Source organism: Macrotis lagotis, chromosome 1 (assembly GCF_037893015.1).
Source record: "Macrotis lagotis isolate mMagLag1 chromosome 1, bilby.v1.9.chrom.fasta, whole genome shotgun sequence".
NCBI classification, from domain to species: domain Eukaryota; kingdom Metazoa; phylum Chordata; class Mammalia; order Peramelemorphia; family Peramelidae; genus Macrotis; species Macrotis lagotis.
The window spans coordinates 59,638,525-59,655,568 of record NC_133658.1 but is presented as its reverse complement, the minus strand read 5'-3'; the positions used below and the strand labels follow the sequence as shown (position 1 = coordinate 59,655,568).

At 34.2% G+C, this 17,044-nt stretch overlaps 1 protein-coding gene across 4 annotated transcripts in view; it reads left to right on the top strand.

Moving 5' to 3' along the window:
- USP10 (ubiquitin specific peptidase 10) overlaps positions 1-17,044 on the top strand; it is an 85,632-nt gene that overhangs the window by 57,566 nt on the left and 11,022 nt on the right. For all 4 annotated transcript variants that reach the window (XM_074201913.1, XM_074201909.1, XM_074201922.1 and 1 more), the window contains 7 exons: positions 5,179-5,270; positions 5,788-5,897; positions 6,250-6,305; positions 6,531-6,634; positions 7,878-7,977; positions 8,796-8,970; positions 12,487-12,652. In XM_074201913.1, the coding sequence (XP_074058014.1) occupies positions 5,179-5,270; positions 5,788-5,897; positions 6,250-6,305; positions 6,531-6,634; positions 7,878-7,977; positions 8,796-8,970; positions 12,487-12,652 (803 nt within the window). The remainder of the gene's footprint in view (positions 1-5,178; positions 5,271-5,787; positions 5,898-6,249; positions 6,306-6,530; positions 6,635-7,877; positions 7,978-8,795; positions 8,971-12,486; positions 12,653-17,044) is intronic.

Sequence of the window (17,044 nt, the reverse complement as noted above, 5' to 3'; positions counted from 1 at the left end):
AACAAATGCTCTAAATAAGATATCAGAAGTCAGTTGAAAACTTCTAAACTTTTTGAGGGTATGTATGTCCATTTTATATATTTTTTATTTCAGGGTTGTATAGTACAGTGATAGACACCTTGGCACAGAATCTTTTTAAATTGAATTTGGGTTTTAAAGTTGAGTAGAGACAATCTTTTACGTTTTAATTTATTTTTCTGTTAACTTCTAAGGTTTACAAAATTATCCCAACATTCCTGGGAAATTGGCTGATTTTGAGAGTCAAGAGACTTGACAAGAGGAAATGATTTGCTCACGGTCACACAACTTGCAAAACTTGAAATCAGTTCAGATCCTTAATCTACAAAGCCAGAGCACTTTCCTTTCTATCATGCTGCCTTATATAAATAGTAATTGATAGATAATCCTTATTTGTGTCCTCTGATTTAAGAAATTAGAAAAATGATATTAGTAATAATCACATCTGTCTGACTCTGCATTTTACAAAATACTCTTCACAAAAACTCCATGGCATAAATGTTATTCTGATTTTTAAAATTAAGAAATTGAGACATAGAGAGGTCAGTTGTTCTACCTAGGGTCATACAGGTAGTACTAGTTGGACCTGGGACTTCAGGGTAGATCTTCCACCTCCAAGTTCATTTCCATGATCTATATAATATTTGCCTGAAGCAGATTTTCCCTTTTAGAAGATTCTTCTATATGCAAAAATTTTGGAATTGTATTAGTCATATTCTATAACTGAATTAAATTAACTCAGTGTCTTAAAATCTGTCTTGGAAAGAAGATTGAATTTGGAGTAGTCCAATTACTTGGATTTGAATTGTTCCTCTGTCACTTAATATCCATGTTGCCTTGGATATGTCTCTTAACCTCTGGGTTTCTAGTTTCTACATCTATGGTTTTATCTTTTTAGCTCAGATTAAAAATTGACACCATCTTCTTGAAATAAATGATATGTTTTTGCAGTTAGTAAAGGAACCACAAGGGGATGCCAAAGACTTGATTTTAATGTTGTAGAACCATTGAATTTCTATTTTGCTGTTCCCCTGAGTAAGTGTAACTGAAACAGAGTGCCTCCCAGATCGATATTTTATTGCATTTAAATACTTTATGTAGAACTAAGGGAACTGCATATAATTTTTAAAAATCTTATTTTTAACTAGAAATTGTGTTTTTGCCTTTGGAATTTTCTTTTATGTATATTAAAATTTTTATTTCTGGAGACTAGAATCCTATTTGAAATAACTAATTCTGGGTATTGTTTATCCTCATTTAGGATATACTTGATAAGATTTCTATCTTATCATACATCACCTAAAGAATTTTATTCTTGTGATGAAAATGTAACATATGACTTTGTATAGAAAAGTTGCATGTAAAGAAAATATTTATGTATGGAAAAAATGTTTAGTGCTTCCTGTTCTTTGAAAGTTGGGTTTAGACTTGATGAAATGTCAGAAAGGGCTTGATTGGTAGAGCCAAGGCCATTGAGGGTCTGAAACTGGAAAGGGGAGTTGCTTCATGATTATTGAAGTTTTATGGAAAGGAGGGAAGTTGAGAGTATCAGTTGACCTCAGCTTTCTCAAGTAAGGGGAGTATAAAAGTTAACATTTGCATTGGCTATTGAGGAAGATTGTGTTATTAAGAAATCAATAAAAGAATAACCATATAATCCATTTATTTAAAAATTAAAATTTCATTAACATGCACCAAGAAGAGTCTAAGTTTGATTTAAAAGGATTTAAAAACAGATAGTTTTGTTACTTTCAAATACAGCATATAATCTAGACTAAGCAGTGTATAGCTTCACTAAGAATTAAATGGAATTGAACTAGGGCAAAGATAGATTCAGAATGCAGTTGGACTAAAGAGATAAAAGTAGATAATGAAGTTGCCTTTTTTGAGTGTATTTCATTGGTAAATTCTCTTTTCTGGGAATGGGACATCCAAATTGTTAGATTGTAGTAGAATATTTTGACTATGCTTCTAAAACTCAGATTTATTTTATAAAAGTTTCAGATAAACTCAGTATCTGTTTACAAAATGCCTTCTATGTTGAGAGTTATATTAAATGCTGAGAAATAGAGAAGTAAAAGCCTGTCCACCTTCATAGAACTGTCTAATGGGAGTAGGGTTATGTTAAATCTATGCTACATATGCAGTTATACAAAACCTTCATTGTAATTACAAAATGCAGTTTTAATATTGTTAGATATCATGTAACTCAAATAAAATTATTAACATCAATATAAAACAGAATAGACTGGAATGCAATCATCATCACTGAATCTGAGAGTTGTAAGGGACTTTGAAAGGCCATATGGTTTAGCCTATACTTGAACAAGTATATGTAAAGATTCTCTTTACTCTTTTTTTTTTTGACAAGTGGTTATCTAGTCTTTGTACCTATAAAATGAGAGGGAAAGCACTGCCTTTTGAGGCCATCTGTTCATTTTTTGATAGTTCCCATTGTTAGAAGTTGTTCCTTATCTGCAACTTCTAACCATTGTTTCTAACAGATAGACACTGGCCTTGGAGCCAGGAGGAAGGGAGTTCAATTCTGGCCTCAGACACTTGCCACTTACTAGCTTTGTGATCCTGGGGAAGTCACTTGACCCTGATTGCTTTGCATCTAGAGCCATCTCCAGTTGTCCTGATTCATATCTAGCCAGATGGATACAGATGGTTCTGGAGGAGAAGTGAGACTAGTGACTTAACACAGCATCCCCTTACTCAAACCCAATTCATGGGCTTATCATGGCATCACCTCCCTGATATCATGGTCTTCTTTGAGAATGAAGGACAAAACATCATCACCCTGTGAGGCCAGACATAAATGTCTGCACAAGTCTTGTAAATGATAGCCCTTCAGCTATTTGCAGGTAGCTCTCCTATCCCTTTTCAGTCTTCTCTTCTATAAACTAAACCAAACATTCCTAATTCCTAAAACTAATCTTCATTTGGGATTATCTTCAAGGTTTTCTCTATCCTAGGCCCCACCTAAGTTTATCACTGTCCTTCCTAAAATGTAGTATCAAGAACTGAACATAATATTACAGTTTAGGTCTGCCTAGATCTAAGTATAGCAAGAAATATCATGTCCCTATTCCTGGACATTATACTCCTTTTCATACACCCTAGGATTGCATAAGCTTTATTGTTTGTCATATCAGACTGTTATGTTATTAAAATTTCAGACCACTAAAACTTTCAGATCTTTTACACCCAAATATCTAACCATGCCTACCCTATCTTCTGTCTTTAAAGTTGGTTTTTATAGCTATGCAAACTGAAAGACTTTGCATTTATTCCTGTCAAATTTCTTCTTAATCAATTTGGCACTATGTTTGCTAAGGTAGACAACTTGATGTCCAAGTCTAAAGAAGGAAAGAAAATTTCCAGGGAATGTGGGAGCATTCAGGAAGTACAATAGAACTGACCCCACAAGTTCCCAAGTAGAAATGGCTGCTGTCACAAATTTATCACCTACTCCTCTATTCCATATCCTGCACCCTGTCCTGTGTGGTATTATTACTTAGGTTAATAGGAGTCAGAGGAAAACCTATAAGCAATCCTTGATAGTTCCTAGCATTGTTTGAGAGCTCACATATTAAATATGGTATGCTGGAAAGGTTATTAGTTTGGAGTCAGAAAACCTAAACACATGTCTTACCAAATTAACAAATTTTTCCACTTTTTAGCTGCCATTTAGAGCAAGTCAGCTTCCCAAGGATGTTAATATTTGCTATGCCTACTTTATTTATAACATTGGGAACTAAGTGATAAAATAGATGTGGATTTTTTTGTAAAATTATAAAGCATTTTATTACTAATGGAATTTCTAAAATCTAATGTAACTGAAAATTTAAATTTGTATATTTATTTATAGTTAATCTGAGGGTAGGTGGGAATTCATATTTCCTGCTTTAAAAAAGGAACAACTTTCAAGGGAATTGCTTAAGGAAAAACTTTTATTTTTGTTTCTCTGCATTTCAAAGTAACTTATAGTTCTTAATATTTATATTCTGAGTTCAAATTCAGAACATCACTACTCTACCCACCCCATTATTAGGTTGTAGAGACTGTGAAGGAGGAACCAATAAATTTTAACTTTTTATATAACAAGAGCAGGCATTGTTCCCAACATCTGTATGGTAGAGGTTAGTCATTCTATGCATTCTGAATGGAGGAATGAGGAAATATTACTGTCATAAATAGTAAAGACTTTGGACCCCAAATTTTGTATGATGGAAATGAGTTCTAAATTGCTGCCTTATACAAGTGATTTGTCCCTAGAAAAAATGTTGATCTTTAATTCTATAATTTTCCTGTTTATGGTTGTCAGAAATGTTTCTATTTAGACTTTTTCAAAAATCATTTTTAAATTAGAGAGGAAGCATGGTTTAATGGAAATAGCATTGATATTGGAGTCCTAACTTTGGTTTGAATAATGGCCATCTGTGTGACCTTGGGCAAATAGTTTTAACCTTTGTGGGCTTCAGTTTTTTTTAGGGAGTTGTACTAGAAGACCTTTAAGGTCTCTAATAGCTTAACGTCCTGTGATCCTGGAGTTTTGAGGGGAAATGAGATCTTGACAATTTTTTTTTTGCCTGTTTTTAGCAGTTTTGATACTTGCTCTTTGAACATCTGAATTCTTGATGCATTTTACTGTGATAGAGACCAGAGGTGTCAAACATGAAGTCTGAGGTGGGATTGAAATTACTTTAAAATATAATTGGGATGCAGATAATAAAATAAGTAGAAATATAGTAGAATATAGATGGCATTAATATTTGGTTTTCAGAGTACTTATACAGTCCATAGGGGGATCCTTATATCCCTCTTTGTGTTTGAGTTTGACACCACTGATATGGACAGTAACTAAATATGAAAAAAAAGGATGCCTTTCTTTATGAAAATAAAATTGAATTATTTTGGGATAAAGTTACAAAGAGTATAAAGACAGGTAATCTCATTCTGCTTTTATCTCCAGTTTTGTTTCTACTAAAATAATTGTTATTTTAAAATTTTATTGGGAAAAATAATTGCAACTTAACTAATGTTTTCCTTTTCATGTATGCATTTATTAAAGATAGGACTTTGGAAAATGGAAATAATTGACTTACGTGGCACTTGTCTTCATTTATTAAATGTGTGTTATCTTTAAATTTTCAGAATTACTAGAAAATGTAACGCTAATACATAAACCAGTATCTTTGCAACCCCGGGGGCTGATCAATAAAGGAAACTGGTGCTACATCAATGCTGTATCCTTTCCCAAAGTTTACTTACTTTTCTTTAAAGTCATGTTACTATTCAATTTAATCCAGGAGCTTGTAACTTGAGGTCTATGATAAAAATTATTATTTTAAAAATATTTTATTAACTATTTCAATATAATTTGATTTCCTTTAGCTTGCAAATGATAATAAACCAAGAGTGAAGGGTTGGACCAAAATTTTGAAGTTCCTTCCACTTGGAAACAGCTCAGAGTTTGTTTTACTGTTCTCCAGCCATATATGGTCAGTTTAGGTTTACCATATTGAAATGGAATTAAATTTTTTTTTTGATTTAAAAACATTTTTCATACACATGTCATAATAAATTCCTGCATTGACTTGAATGAGAAAGGGAAAGGATTGGTTAATTCTTATGTGTATCCAAAAACTAAATCATTATGATTTTCTTGTTTTACTGAAGTTTTAAGTGACTGTGTATTTGATTTGTCTTAAGGAAATATCATTTCTTGCATTTCCTTTATCCCTCCTTAATGTTCTTATCTAGACTCTGCAAGCATTGGTTGCTTGCCCCCCAATGTATCATCTAATGAAGTTCATTCCATTGTATTCCAAAGTGCAGCGACCATGCACATCAACACCCATGATAGACAGTTTGTAAGTAGAGTTGCTAGCAATGTTTATTGTTGTGGCTTGATTTTTATACTAAGAAACTAAATATGCTAACAGGATTATATGATTTCTGAAAATGAGCATTTTGAGTATTATTATCTTTTGGATTAATTCTGGCTATTTTGGCCAGAGATTAGGTATTTAAAACCATTATGGAAAAAAATAACATTCAAAAACAGCCATAAAGAAGATGGGTTCTGAAGACTTAGTAATTGAAGTTTCTCTTGATTTTGGTATTTTAAAGAATATTATGTGTAATTGTATCTGTCATTCAGTGTGATATTCTGTGACAAAAATTTCCATTGCATTTTTCATATCCTTTTTATTTTACTTCTAGTGTTCGACTAATGAATGAGTTCACTAATATGCCAATACCGCCAAAAGCCAAACAAGGTAAGTTGTTTAATTCAATGATGCTCTTTCGACTATACAAAATGAATAATTGAGATACTGAATAAGACTAAATTGGCATGTCCTCCTGTCAGCAACTAACAATTGCTTGATATATGCCTGGTTTAGAAGTAGCCACACCTACTATCTTTTGGTATAAATAACTAGTTTCTTCTATTTCTGAATATGCTTTAATTTTTATAATCTTGTGTTTTATTTCTCTTGTAGCTCTTGGTGACAAGATAGTGAGGGATATCCGCCCTGGAGCTGCCTTTGAACCCACATATATCTATAGACTACTGACAGTTATCAAGTCAAGCATTTCTGAAAAGGTTGGAGATTTCTCTAGTGTATTTACTATTAAGTAGTGGCAACTAAGTACCTCACTGGATAGAGACTAGACCTGGAGTCAAGTCTGTGTCACCCTAAGCATGTCACTGAACCTCTATCTCCCTCAGTTTTCTTCTGTAAAATAGGGATGATGATAGCATCTTTGTCCCAGGGGTATCTGAGGATAAAGTAATCTATTTGTAAAGCTTTTTGCAAATCTTAATGTGCTCCCTTAGGGCCAACTCTTAGGATTACTTATTGTGTTTATTGCCAGTCTGGTTGCAATCCACTGTGTAAACAGTACTTTTTGTCATTGGATAAAATATTAGAAATACCAGGACTTTAAATCAGATTCAGGTCACTCCAGTATGGTGACTCTTAAGGAGAGTTCCTTCACAGGAAAAAAGAAACAGATTTATTCTCAAGTCTGAGATTGGTTGAGCGTGTGCAGTTATATAGAAAGATAGGCTTATAGGGCATTGCAGTTTAACAGGACACTTCCACATACCTGACCCTGTGTTTGGAATTCCTCAGAATTTAATTTTAAATATATAATTATGTAAGGAGTTATGGTACATTTGAAATTTCTTGAACACGTATCTTTTTGTGGGTTTCTAGTAGCTAAAATTTATATAGCACTTAACATGCCAATGTTGTAAGATAAATATAAAGTATTGTCATTTTGTTGTTGAAAGAAAGTTATATAGCTGGTAAGTGTGAGATGAGGTTTGAGCCCAAGTTCAGTCCTTTTTCTCCTCCTAAGCCACATTGCTTCAAAGGTAGCTGATCTCTAATTCTGCTGATTATCACCCTTTACCACTGCCCTTCCTTTGGTATTCTTGCAATGGAGCAGCAGAAAACAAGAAAAACAAGCTTTGGAGTCAAACAGTGCTCAATTCTCAACCTTTACTCTTTATTACCTGTATGATCTCTAGCAACCCATTTAACCTCTCTTTTTCTGTGCCTCATCTCTCTCATTTTTTTAATGATAAAGAAGTTGGATTATGTGACTTCTGAAATGTCGGCCAACTCTAATTTTATAATCCCACCCCAAATCCCTGACAGAAGTTCTGGATACTTTTCCCTGTGCCCTGTTGAGATCTAGGAGTACTCAAAGTCTAAAGGATGATGATGACTTTGGTTTCCCAAAAGAGACATCAGAAAAAAAAAATAGGAAGGTGAATTGTCTAATGCATATCTTGCAACTAATTTTGAGAATGATAAAGTCTTGTTTTTCATTTTTAGGGTCGACAGGAAGATGCTGAAGAGTATCTTGGATTTATTCTAAATGGACTCCATGAGGAAATGCTGAATTTAAAGAAACTTCTTTTACCAAATAATGAAAGTAGGCTACCTGAATTGCCTTACTTGCCACAAAACTATTTTAAGAAAGTTCTCAAGAATTGTTTTAAATAATTATTTAGTGACTTTTTCCCATCAATTTTGCTTTTTGTAAAAAAAACAATAGTTTAATTCTTAAATGTCTATTGATCTCAGCTATGGACCTACTTCTGGAAAATTATCTTACAAAGTATTCAAAAGTAATATTATTTCTGGAGAAGAAATATCATATATATTCAAAGAACATACTTGACAGACTTGAAGTCCATCCCATGTATAAAGTCTTAGTGTTGAGTAATAATGGCCCGTCATTAAAATCTGAAAACCATTTTGCATTAATACTTTCCAAACCTTTTTTAAGAAGAGTTGTACTTTTAAGTTTTAGTTAGCATATAAAATTTTTCAAGTTGAATTTAAGGTTTTTCTGTCTTGTGAATTATTCTAGCACATCTCTGCCTTAAAAATAATGTATGCTCTGGGGCAGCTAGGTGACTCAGTGAATGAAATACCAAGCCTGAAGTCAGGGAGGATCTGAGTTCAAATTCGACTTCAGACACTTAATAATTACCTAGCTGTGAACTTGGGCAAGATACTTAAGCCCACTGCCTTGCAAAAACAAAAATGTATCTCTCTAAATAAATTCAAGGAGAAACAACAGTTTTTTTTTCATTTTGTTTATCTATCTGATTAGTTTGTGTATTGATTAAAGTTTTTAAAAAAATTAAATAGCTAAAATTTTTGCTATAATTTTTTATGGATTTTCATCCATAATAGAATTCCATCCAATAGAATTCCATAATAGAAGCTGTATTTCCCTTTCAGAATTTTCAGTTTCCAATGGACCTGAAACACAGTCTGTACCTGAGGATGAACAGGGACAAGGAGAAGGTAGTGAAGATGAATGGGAACAAGTCGGTCCACGGAACAAAACATCAGTCACTCGGCAAGCTGATTTTATTCAGACTCCAATTACTGGCATCTTTGGAGGACACATTCGGTGTGTTATTTTTAAAAAATATTTACCATTTATAGATCTGCTTCGTTATTTTGCCTTCTTAATATTATTTTTCTCCAAAATGCCCTTGTTGCTCTTCATAATTGCACATTTTAGAGGGCCTTCTACATCAATCTGCTCTATATCAGCATAATTCTTAGAGAGTATTTCCTTAGGGAGTACAGACATTTGTCTCTGGAACCTCCATCCACCCCACTGTCCATATTTCTTCACTTTGGATCAAATTGAACAAGTCTCATTCCTGTTCCACAAATGTCGTGTTTCCTCCAAGGCTCTTTACCCAGTCTTCATGTGGTGGCAAGAAAGCACAGGGCCTTCCACTCTCCTGATTGTCTTCTTTCCTTTGAATATTGTCCATCTCATCAATGTCCTCCCTGAAATATGGGGTGTTTGGGACAGAGTACTGATTCTGGTTATGACCTGATCCAGAAGAGTGGGGCAGATAATGCTACCTCAGCCTGGAAGCTCTGCTGCCCCCTCCCTCCCCCAAAACAGCATTGTGGGCTGTGGGGAAGCTTGTAGTCGAGGTCTTGTTCAGAAGCATTTCAGGCAACCATGCCCACCCCATTCCACTTTGTTACATTCATCCCAATCAACTTTAATTTCATTAGATGTTTTAAATCCTGACTGCTCAGTGTGTTAGTTCTCCCTTCTAGTTTGGTGTCACATGGAAGTTTGCTATTTAGGGGGAGTATTCTGAGAAAACTGGTAAACCTATGGACTGAACAGTCAGGAAGATCTGGGTCCATGCCCCTGCTCAAACACTAGCTACATCACCTAAGAAACAGTAGAGATTCTCAGACCCAGTTTTCCCAATTATAAAATGAGGAAACTTCTCAGGGTGGTTGGGAAATCATGATATAAAGCACTTTGCAAACACTGAAATTACTGACCATTTATATATAGAAATATTATCTAGCACAAGCCTAAACACAGGTACCTGGGGTGTGCCAATAGGGACCTCTAGGTTGAAATTAAATTCTATTTTGCTAGGTACTCTCGATTTAGAACTGGAAAGGCCTCTAGAGTTTAGCTGAATTCCCTTATTTTAAACTTTATGCCAAGACCCAAAGATGTGACTGATTCAGAAAGTGAAATAGATTTGGAATATGTTCAAATGCTAGCTTTGCTACTTACTAGTTATATGACCTTAGGCAAGTCACTTTCTTCTCAGAACCTTGTTTGTCTAGATGTTTACAATAGATAATCTCTAAATCCTTTACTAGCTCAGAATTCTGTGATCCAGTCTAGGAACAAAAAAAAAAACAATACTATTAGTACATTTTGATAGAGTCCTTAGAAAATGCAAAGTCAAAGCTTGTGCTTCAATTTTCATTTAGTAGCCCAAATCTGAGAGACCAGGTTAAACTTTTTTGCTCACAATAAAACTGAATTATTGGCTTTTTTTTCTATGACACTAATTGCAAATGAACAAGGCTCTTTTAAATACATAAGAAAAAAATAAAAAAGAGAATTAATTACCTTATTTCACAATCATGTTAAGGCAGAATAGTTTGTTTTGTCACCCACCAGACCATAGAAATAACATTTTATATTGATAACAGAACATCTAAAGCCAAGTTGACTACTGGTGCTTTTCCTCTCCACCCAAGCATCAGAAATTTGAAAATAAAAGGGGAAAAACAGCTAAGAAAACATGAGGAAAATTGACACTTCTTTACTTAGAGGAGTGTGTTGTCATTTGAAGCCATTGGAAACATTTCTATATTAGGCATATTGCAAATAATAGCAATAACAAAAAGCACAAAAAATAAAGACAAAAAATGCATCAGTCTACGTTCAAGGGTTCATTTCTCTCTTTGGAGGTAGATTTCATCTTTTATCATGGTTCCTTTGGAATGTCCTGGATCAGTCTTGATCATATTAGCTAGCTAAGTCTTACACAGTTGATCATCCTTCTAGTAATTGCTGATACTGTTTACAATGTTTTTACTTACTTTATTTTGCATTAATTCTTAAGTCTTTTCAAGTTTTTCTGAAATCCTTTTTCCTATTTCTCATAGTACAGAAGTAGTCCATCATTTACCACATCTTACTCAACCATCCTCCAATTGATGGGCATTCCTCCCATATATAATTCTTTGCCATCATAAAAAGAGCTACTATAAACATTTTTGTACAAATGGGTCCTTTTCCTTTTTCTTTGAGCTCTTTGAGATACAGACTTAAAAGTGGTAGATGGATCAAAGGGTATAGCATAGTTTTGTAATTCTTTGGGCATAGTACTAAATTGTTCTGCAGAATGGTTAGATCATTTTACAACTCCAGTATTGATTCATTTGGTGCCCCTTTTTTCCACATTCCCTCCAACATTTATCATTTTCCTTTTCTGTCTTGTTAGCTAATCTGATGGGTAGAAGGGGGTACCTCTAATCATTTAGAAAAATTTTTCTTTTGACATTTGATAGCTTTGATTCTTTCTTCTGATATTGCCTGTTCTTATCCTTTGACCATTTGTCATTGGGAAATGTTTTTTATTTAATCAGTTTCCAATATATTTGAAAAATGAGGCCTTTATCCATAAGGGTGCTGGTAAAATTTTCCCTCAGTTTCCTGCTTTCCTTCTAATTTTGGCTTCATTGATTTTGTTTCTGCAAAACACTTTTAAATGTAATCTGATCAGAATTATCCATATTACTTCCCGTGGTCTGCTTCTGGCTCTAATTTGGTTGTAAGTTCTTAGTCTTTGCATACTTGCTGCCAAATTGCACTCTAGTTTTTCCCACATGGTGAGTTTTTATCACAAAAACTTGGCTCTTTTTTTTTAATCAGATACTAGATTACTGTGGTCATTTAGTACTGTGTATTGGGTGCCTAAATTATTCCATTAATCAACCACTGTTCTCTACCCAGTACCAGATGATTTTTCTGATTGCCATTAGGTAATGCAGTTTAAAAATCTAATATTGTTAGACCACCTTCCTTCACTGTTTTCATTGATACATTTGCTATTGACCTTTTTTATTTTCAGATGAATTTTGTTGTTGGGTTTTTTGGCTCTGTAAAGTAATTCTTTGGTAGTGTAATCATAGCACTGAATAAGTAAGTTACTTTAGACAGAAATATAATTTTTATTATATTGGCTCTGGTTACTCACAAGCAAGTAATATTTCTCCAGTTGTTTAGATATGTCAGAGTATTTTGTAATTATGTTCATATAGTGCCTGCGTATGTCATGATAGGTAGACTACCAAGTAACTTATACTGACTGCAGAAAATTCATTTTCTTTTTCAAAACATTTTGACAAAATTGAGCTTAACTAGAAAAAGTGCAAACTGGTGATGGGGTATATTGAAAATGTTCGTAGGAGTCCTATGACTCATACTACATTCAATTTGCAGAAAATGATATGCTCTATTTCAAATTATCTTATCATCTGGTCTTTTGAAATATCTTCTTTCTACCCTAGTGATTAGCTTCAGGCAGTAGTGGCAGAAGTTATATTTTATATAATCTTTGTTTTTCTGTCCTTTTAGATCTGTAGTTTATCAGCAGAGTTCAAAGGAATCTGCCACTTTGCAACCATTTTTTACTTTGCAATTGGATATACAGTCTGAGAAGATACATACAGTCCAGGATGCCTTGGAAAGTCTGGTGGCGAGAGAGTCTGTCCAAGGATATACCACAAAAACCAAACAAGAGGTATTTTCACAGAGATAACAGGTTGTGAGGGAGAGAGCCCAGAGCTAGCTGGGAAAGTGGCAGAGCAAGAATTTGAAAAAAGGCCCCCAGGGTCAACTCCAGATTCGTTGTTCTCATCATTATACTAGATTATTTAAAGCAGTTTTGTTAGTATGGAAATTTTAAAAATCAGATTTGAATATGAAAGAATTATTCCATCCAAGAGATGTTGGATTTCACTTATTTCCCCTAAATGTACCAATAAATTGTCAGTTACTGGATCTTTACTAATTTAGCCTAAACTAAGACAATTGAAACTAAATTCATTCAGGTTCCCTTGCATTCATTACAGTGCCATTTAATATTTTCCTCATGAATTAAACATGCATTCAGTTTTAGACTCCCAGCATTGAATGGTATTGTGTGACGTTGACTAAATTACCTTCCCTCTCTGCATTTGGTCAGTCAGCAACCTTTTATTAAGCTCCTACTATGTGCCAGATCTTAGGAATACAAATACAAAAGATGGGTTACCTCCTACTCAAGAAGTTTACATTCTATCAGAGATAAAATTGTACAAGAATATATTGATCGAAAATATACAGATTAAATATAGGGTAGTTACTGAGGATATTGGAGTTGGGAGGGAACAGTAGAACTTCAGGTATAGAAAAAAGATATTCTTAACCTGCATTTCTTTTAAAGAAAGGATTTTATTTATTTTGAGTTTTACAATTTACCCCCAATCTTGTTTACCTCCCCCCACAGTAGGCAGTCTGTTAGTCTTTACATTGTTTCCATGTTGATCTAAGTTGAATGTAATGAGAGGGAAATCATATCCTTAAGGAAGAAAAATAAAATATAAGAGATAGCAGAATTACATAATAAGATAACAGGCCCCCCCCCCCCCCCCCCAAATTGAAGGTAATAATCTTTGGTCTTTGTTCAAACTCCACAATTCTTTCTCTGGATACAGATGGTGTTCTCCATTGCAGAAAACCCCAAATTGTCCCTGATGGTTGGATTAATGACATGAGCAAGTCCATTAACATTATCATCACCCTCATGTTGTTGTTAGGGTGTACAATGTTCTGGTTCTGCTCATCTAGCTCAGCATCAGTTCATGCAAATTCCCATCCCTCCTGGGTTCTGATAGAACAATAGTTTAACCTGCATTTTTAAGGAATAAAGGGATTCTAAGATCCTGGGTAAGGAAGGAGGACATCCGTGGCTTGAAACATGACCAGTGCAGAGTCAGAGATGGACATGGAAGTATCATCCCTGTGTGAAGAACAGAGAATGCTAACATGCCTTAACCAGAGAACATAAAGAAGGACAAGATTGTAGGGGGCCTCAACAACTAAATGGAAGAAGTTATACTTTTTCCTAGAGGCAATAGGAAGAATTTTCTCTTTTGAAAAAGATTGAGTTTTCCATTTTGATTTTTTTAAAAGTTCTGTGAACTTGGTGATTCATTCTTTCTTTTTTTAATTTAAAAATTTTTTAATTTAAAAAAATTTTTAGGGAGTAGGGTTAAGTGACTTGCCCAAGGTCACACAGCTAGGCAGTTATTAAGTGTCTGAGGCCAGACTTGAACCTGGGTCCTCCTTACTCCAGGGCCAGTGCTCTATCCACTATGCCTCCTAGCTGCCCTTTGGTAATTCGTTCTAATTCATACACATAAAGACATTGACATTTCCATGGTCGGGGTTCTCTAATATGGAGTAGTTAAGATTAATTGCTTGGCTGGACTTTGTAATTAAGCATCTGAGGGTAACATAAAGTTTAAAGCTGTAACCATAGCTTAGGGAAAAAAAGACTGCTTCAAGATATGAGAAATGGGAAACAAGGAAAAAAGAAATTTATAATTTAATTTTTACAACTGGACAAAAAGAAGTTGCTACTTTTTACAGTGATTCTCGGTGATGTGACCTATACAGTTCCTTGATTACTCTGTAATTGCTTTAAATAGCTACTTAACTAATCCTTGCAAGATAAAACTACAGACTCCTTGTCCTGATATAACAGGATTCTTTGCACTTTGTCCAAGCCAGTTTTTCTACCTCGTTTAGCAGTATTTACCTTCATGAATGCTTCTGTTCTAACCAAAGTTCCTTAATTGCATCCTTTGATCTCCTTCATATGTATTATTTGTTTTCTTGAATCTTGTATATTCAAAAGACAACTGGTGGTGCAGAGGATAGAGGGCTGGCATTAGGGAGACCTTAGACATTGAGCAGTTTTGTGACCCTGAGCTACTCCCTCATTGCTGTCTTCTTCAGTTTCCCTACAGTGGGGATGAAAGAGTAGTTATTTTCCAAGGTTTTGTGGGACTCAAATGAGATTCCCTTTTGCAAACCTTAATATGCTTTGTCAATGCTAGCTATTCATCTCATCATTTTCTTCCCTGTTATTTCTATGGGCCTTGCCCAGAGTTTTTTTTACACAAAACCTTTCTAGATACTCCCATATTAATTTGAGTATATGTGTATAGGCCCATAAGCATACAAAATGCTATATTTTTATATCTACATAAATATGCAAAAACATATACATAAATATATGAGAAACTATTTTATCTCTAGTCAGTTTTTTTCTATAACACTTGATTCTTTCTCATACAATTTGTTGCCATATCATATTCTCTATTAGTAGACTATAAGTTCTTTTATGGTATTTTTTTTGTCTCTAGTACTTAGAATAAGTTGAATAGAAATGGATCCATTTCTAAGGCCACAGCCTCTTAGAAAACCATAGGTTAACATTATCTATGATGTATTATATTTTTATTTATGATAAGCATTTCCCATTTACACTTTACTCTGCTACTAACTACACTCAATCTAGCTGAGAACTGAACAGATAGTATACTTTACATTTTAAAACAATTATTTCAAAAATGTGAGAATCTGGGACCCACATTGTAGGACTGAACTGTGATTAGTACTGTATATGAAAAGTTCATTTTTACTTTAGCTACAAATTGTTTACTTGAAATTCATATTGTTGTGGTTGAATCATTTTTCAGTCATGTCCAATGCTTATAATACCATTTGGAATTTTCTTAATAAAAATAATGGAGTGACAAAAGGGTAAATGTCCTTCTCCAGATCATTTTACTGATGAAGGAATTGCAACAAACAGGCTTAAGTGACTTGGTCCAGGGTCAGTGAGGCCAAATTTGTACTTGAACAAAGTAATCTTTCTGATTCCCGGCCTGGTGTTCTATTGAACCACCTAGATGCCTTTTGAAATTAATGAGACTCAATGAAAATATGAGAAATTCAATAAGAAAATTAAAAAAAACTTCAGTTTAAGAGAATTTGATTTGTAGGGTACAAAAATATTACAGTAAAAGAATTTGCTTCCAGGGTAGGAAATAGATAGCCAAACATTTTAAAACCAATTTTTCCAAAGATGTAGCTGACATGGTAATTATTCACTTCTAAAATTTGATGATTATAGTCTATCTCTTTAACTAATTGATAAAATAAATGCTATTTTCATTGGTCAGCATGTCTTTGTTAAGCATCTGCTATGTATAAAACATTATGATTACGAGGAAACACAAAAGCTGGATCCCAAGTTTCTCCCACTTTAGTTGTAGCTATGAGATGTTCACATAAATTAATTATACCAATAAAGAGAACCAGTAATAAATGTTAAATTATTTTTCTTTTAGCAGCTAATGTCCTTTAAGCAAAGGATTTTTTTGTTTGGAGTTTTGCATGGTCATCTGAAAGTTGCTTTTGTTCTCTATTTAGACAATCTTCTAAATTTTTTGGAAAGACTTGATATAAATAAAATATGAGAAAACAGCAAAATCATTTAAAATTTGGAAATAATTATTGGATTGGCAGGGGTACAGAAGTATTATTGAAATACAAAAGATGACTCTTAAGGAGAAATGTGATAGAAACTCGACTAAGTATAAAAACAGCAGTCATTGTTAGACTTAGACCTGGAAGGTCCATCTCAGGTGAGACCTTGGAGATCATTCAGTCTAATTCTCATAGAATAGAGAAAAACTGAAGCTGGAGAAGTGACTGCCCAAGTGACTGCTTGCAGTTGGTGGCAGAACTGTGACTCAGCCCAGACTTCCTTCCTCACAGTTCACTGCCCTATATTCCCCCCCCCCAGTTGTTTTTTCTCATATTAATAAGTATAATTGTTTAAGGGGAGTAAGAACAGTACAGAAGACTGATTTTAAGAGTTGAGCCCTACTCAAGTCACTGGAATTGCCTGAGTCCCTAGCAAAGCTCCAGCACCACAGGTTTCAGGGCAGATGACAGGATCCCACTGTCAGCTCCCCAGATCAGTGAAGTCACAGGTTTATAAAGAGTGAGACACAGCCAGAGTGAGACAGAGAAAGAAAGAGGAAAAGAAAGGTTCACACCTGCTATTTTATTCTGG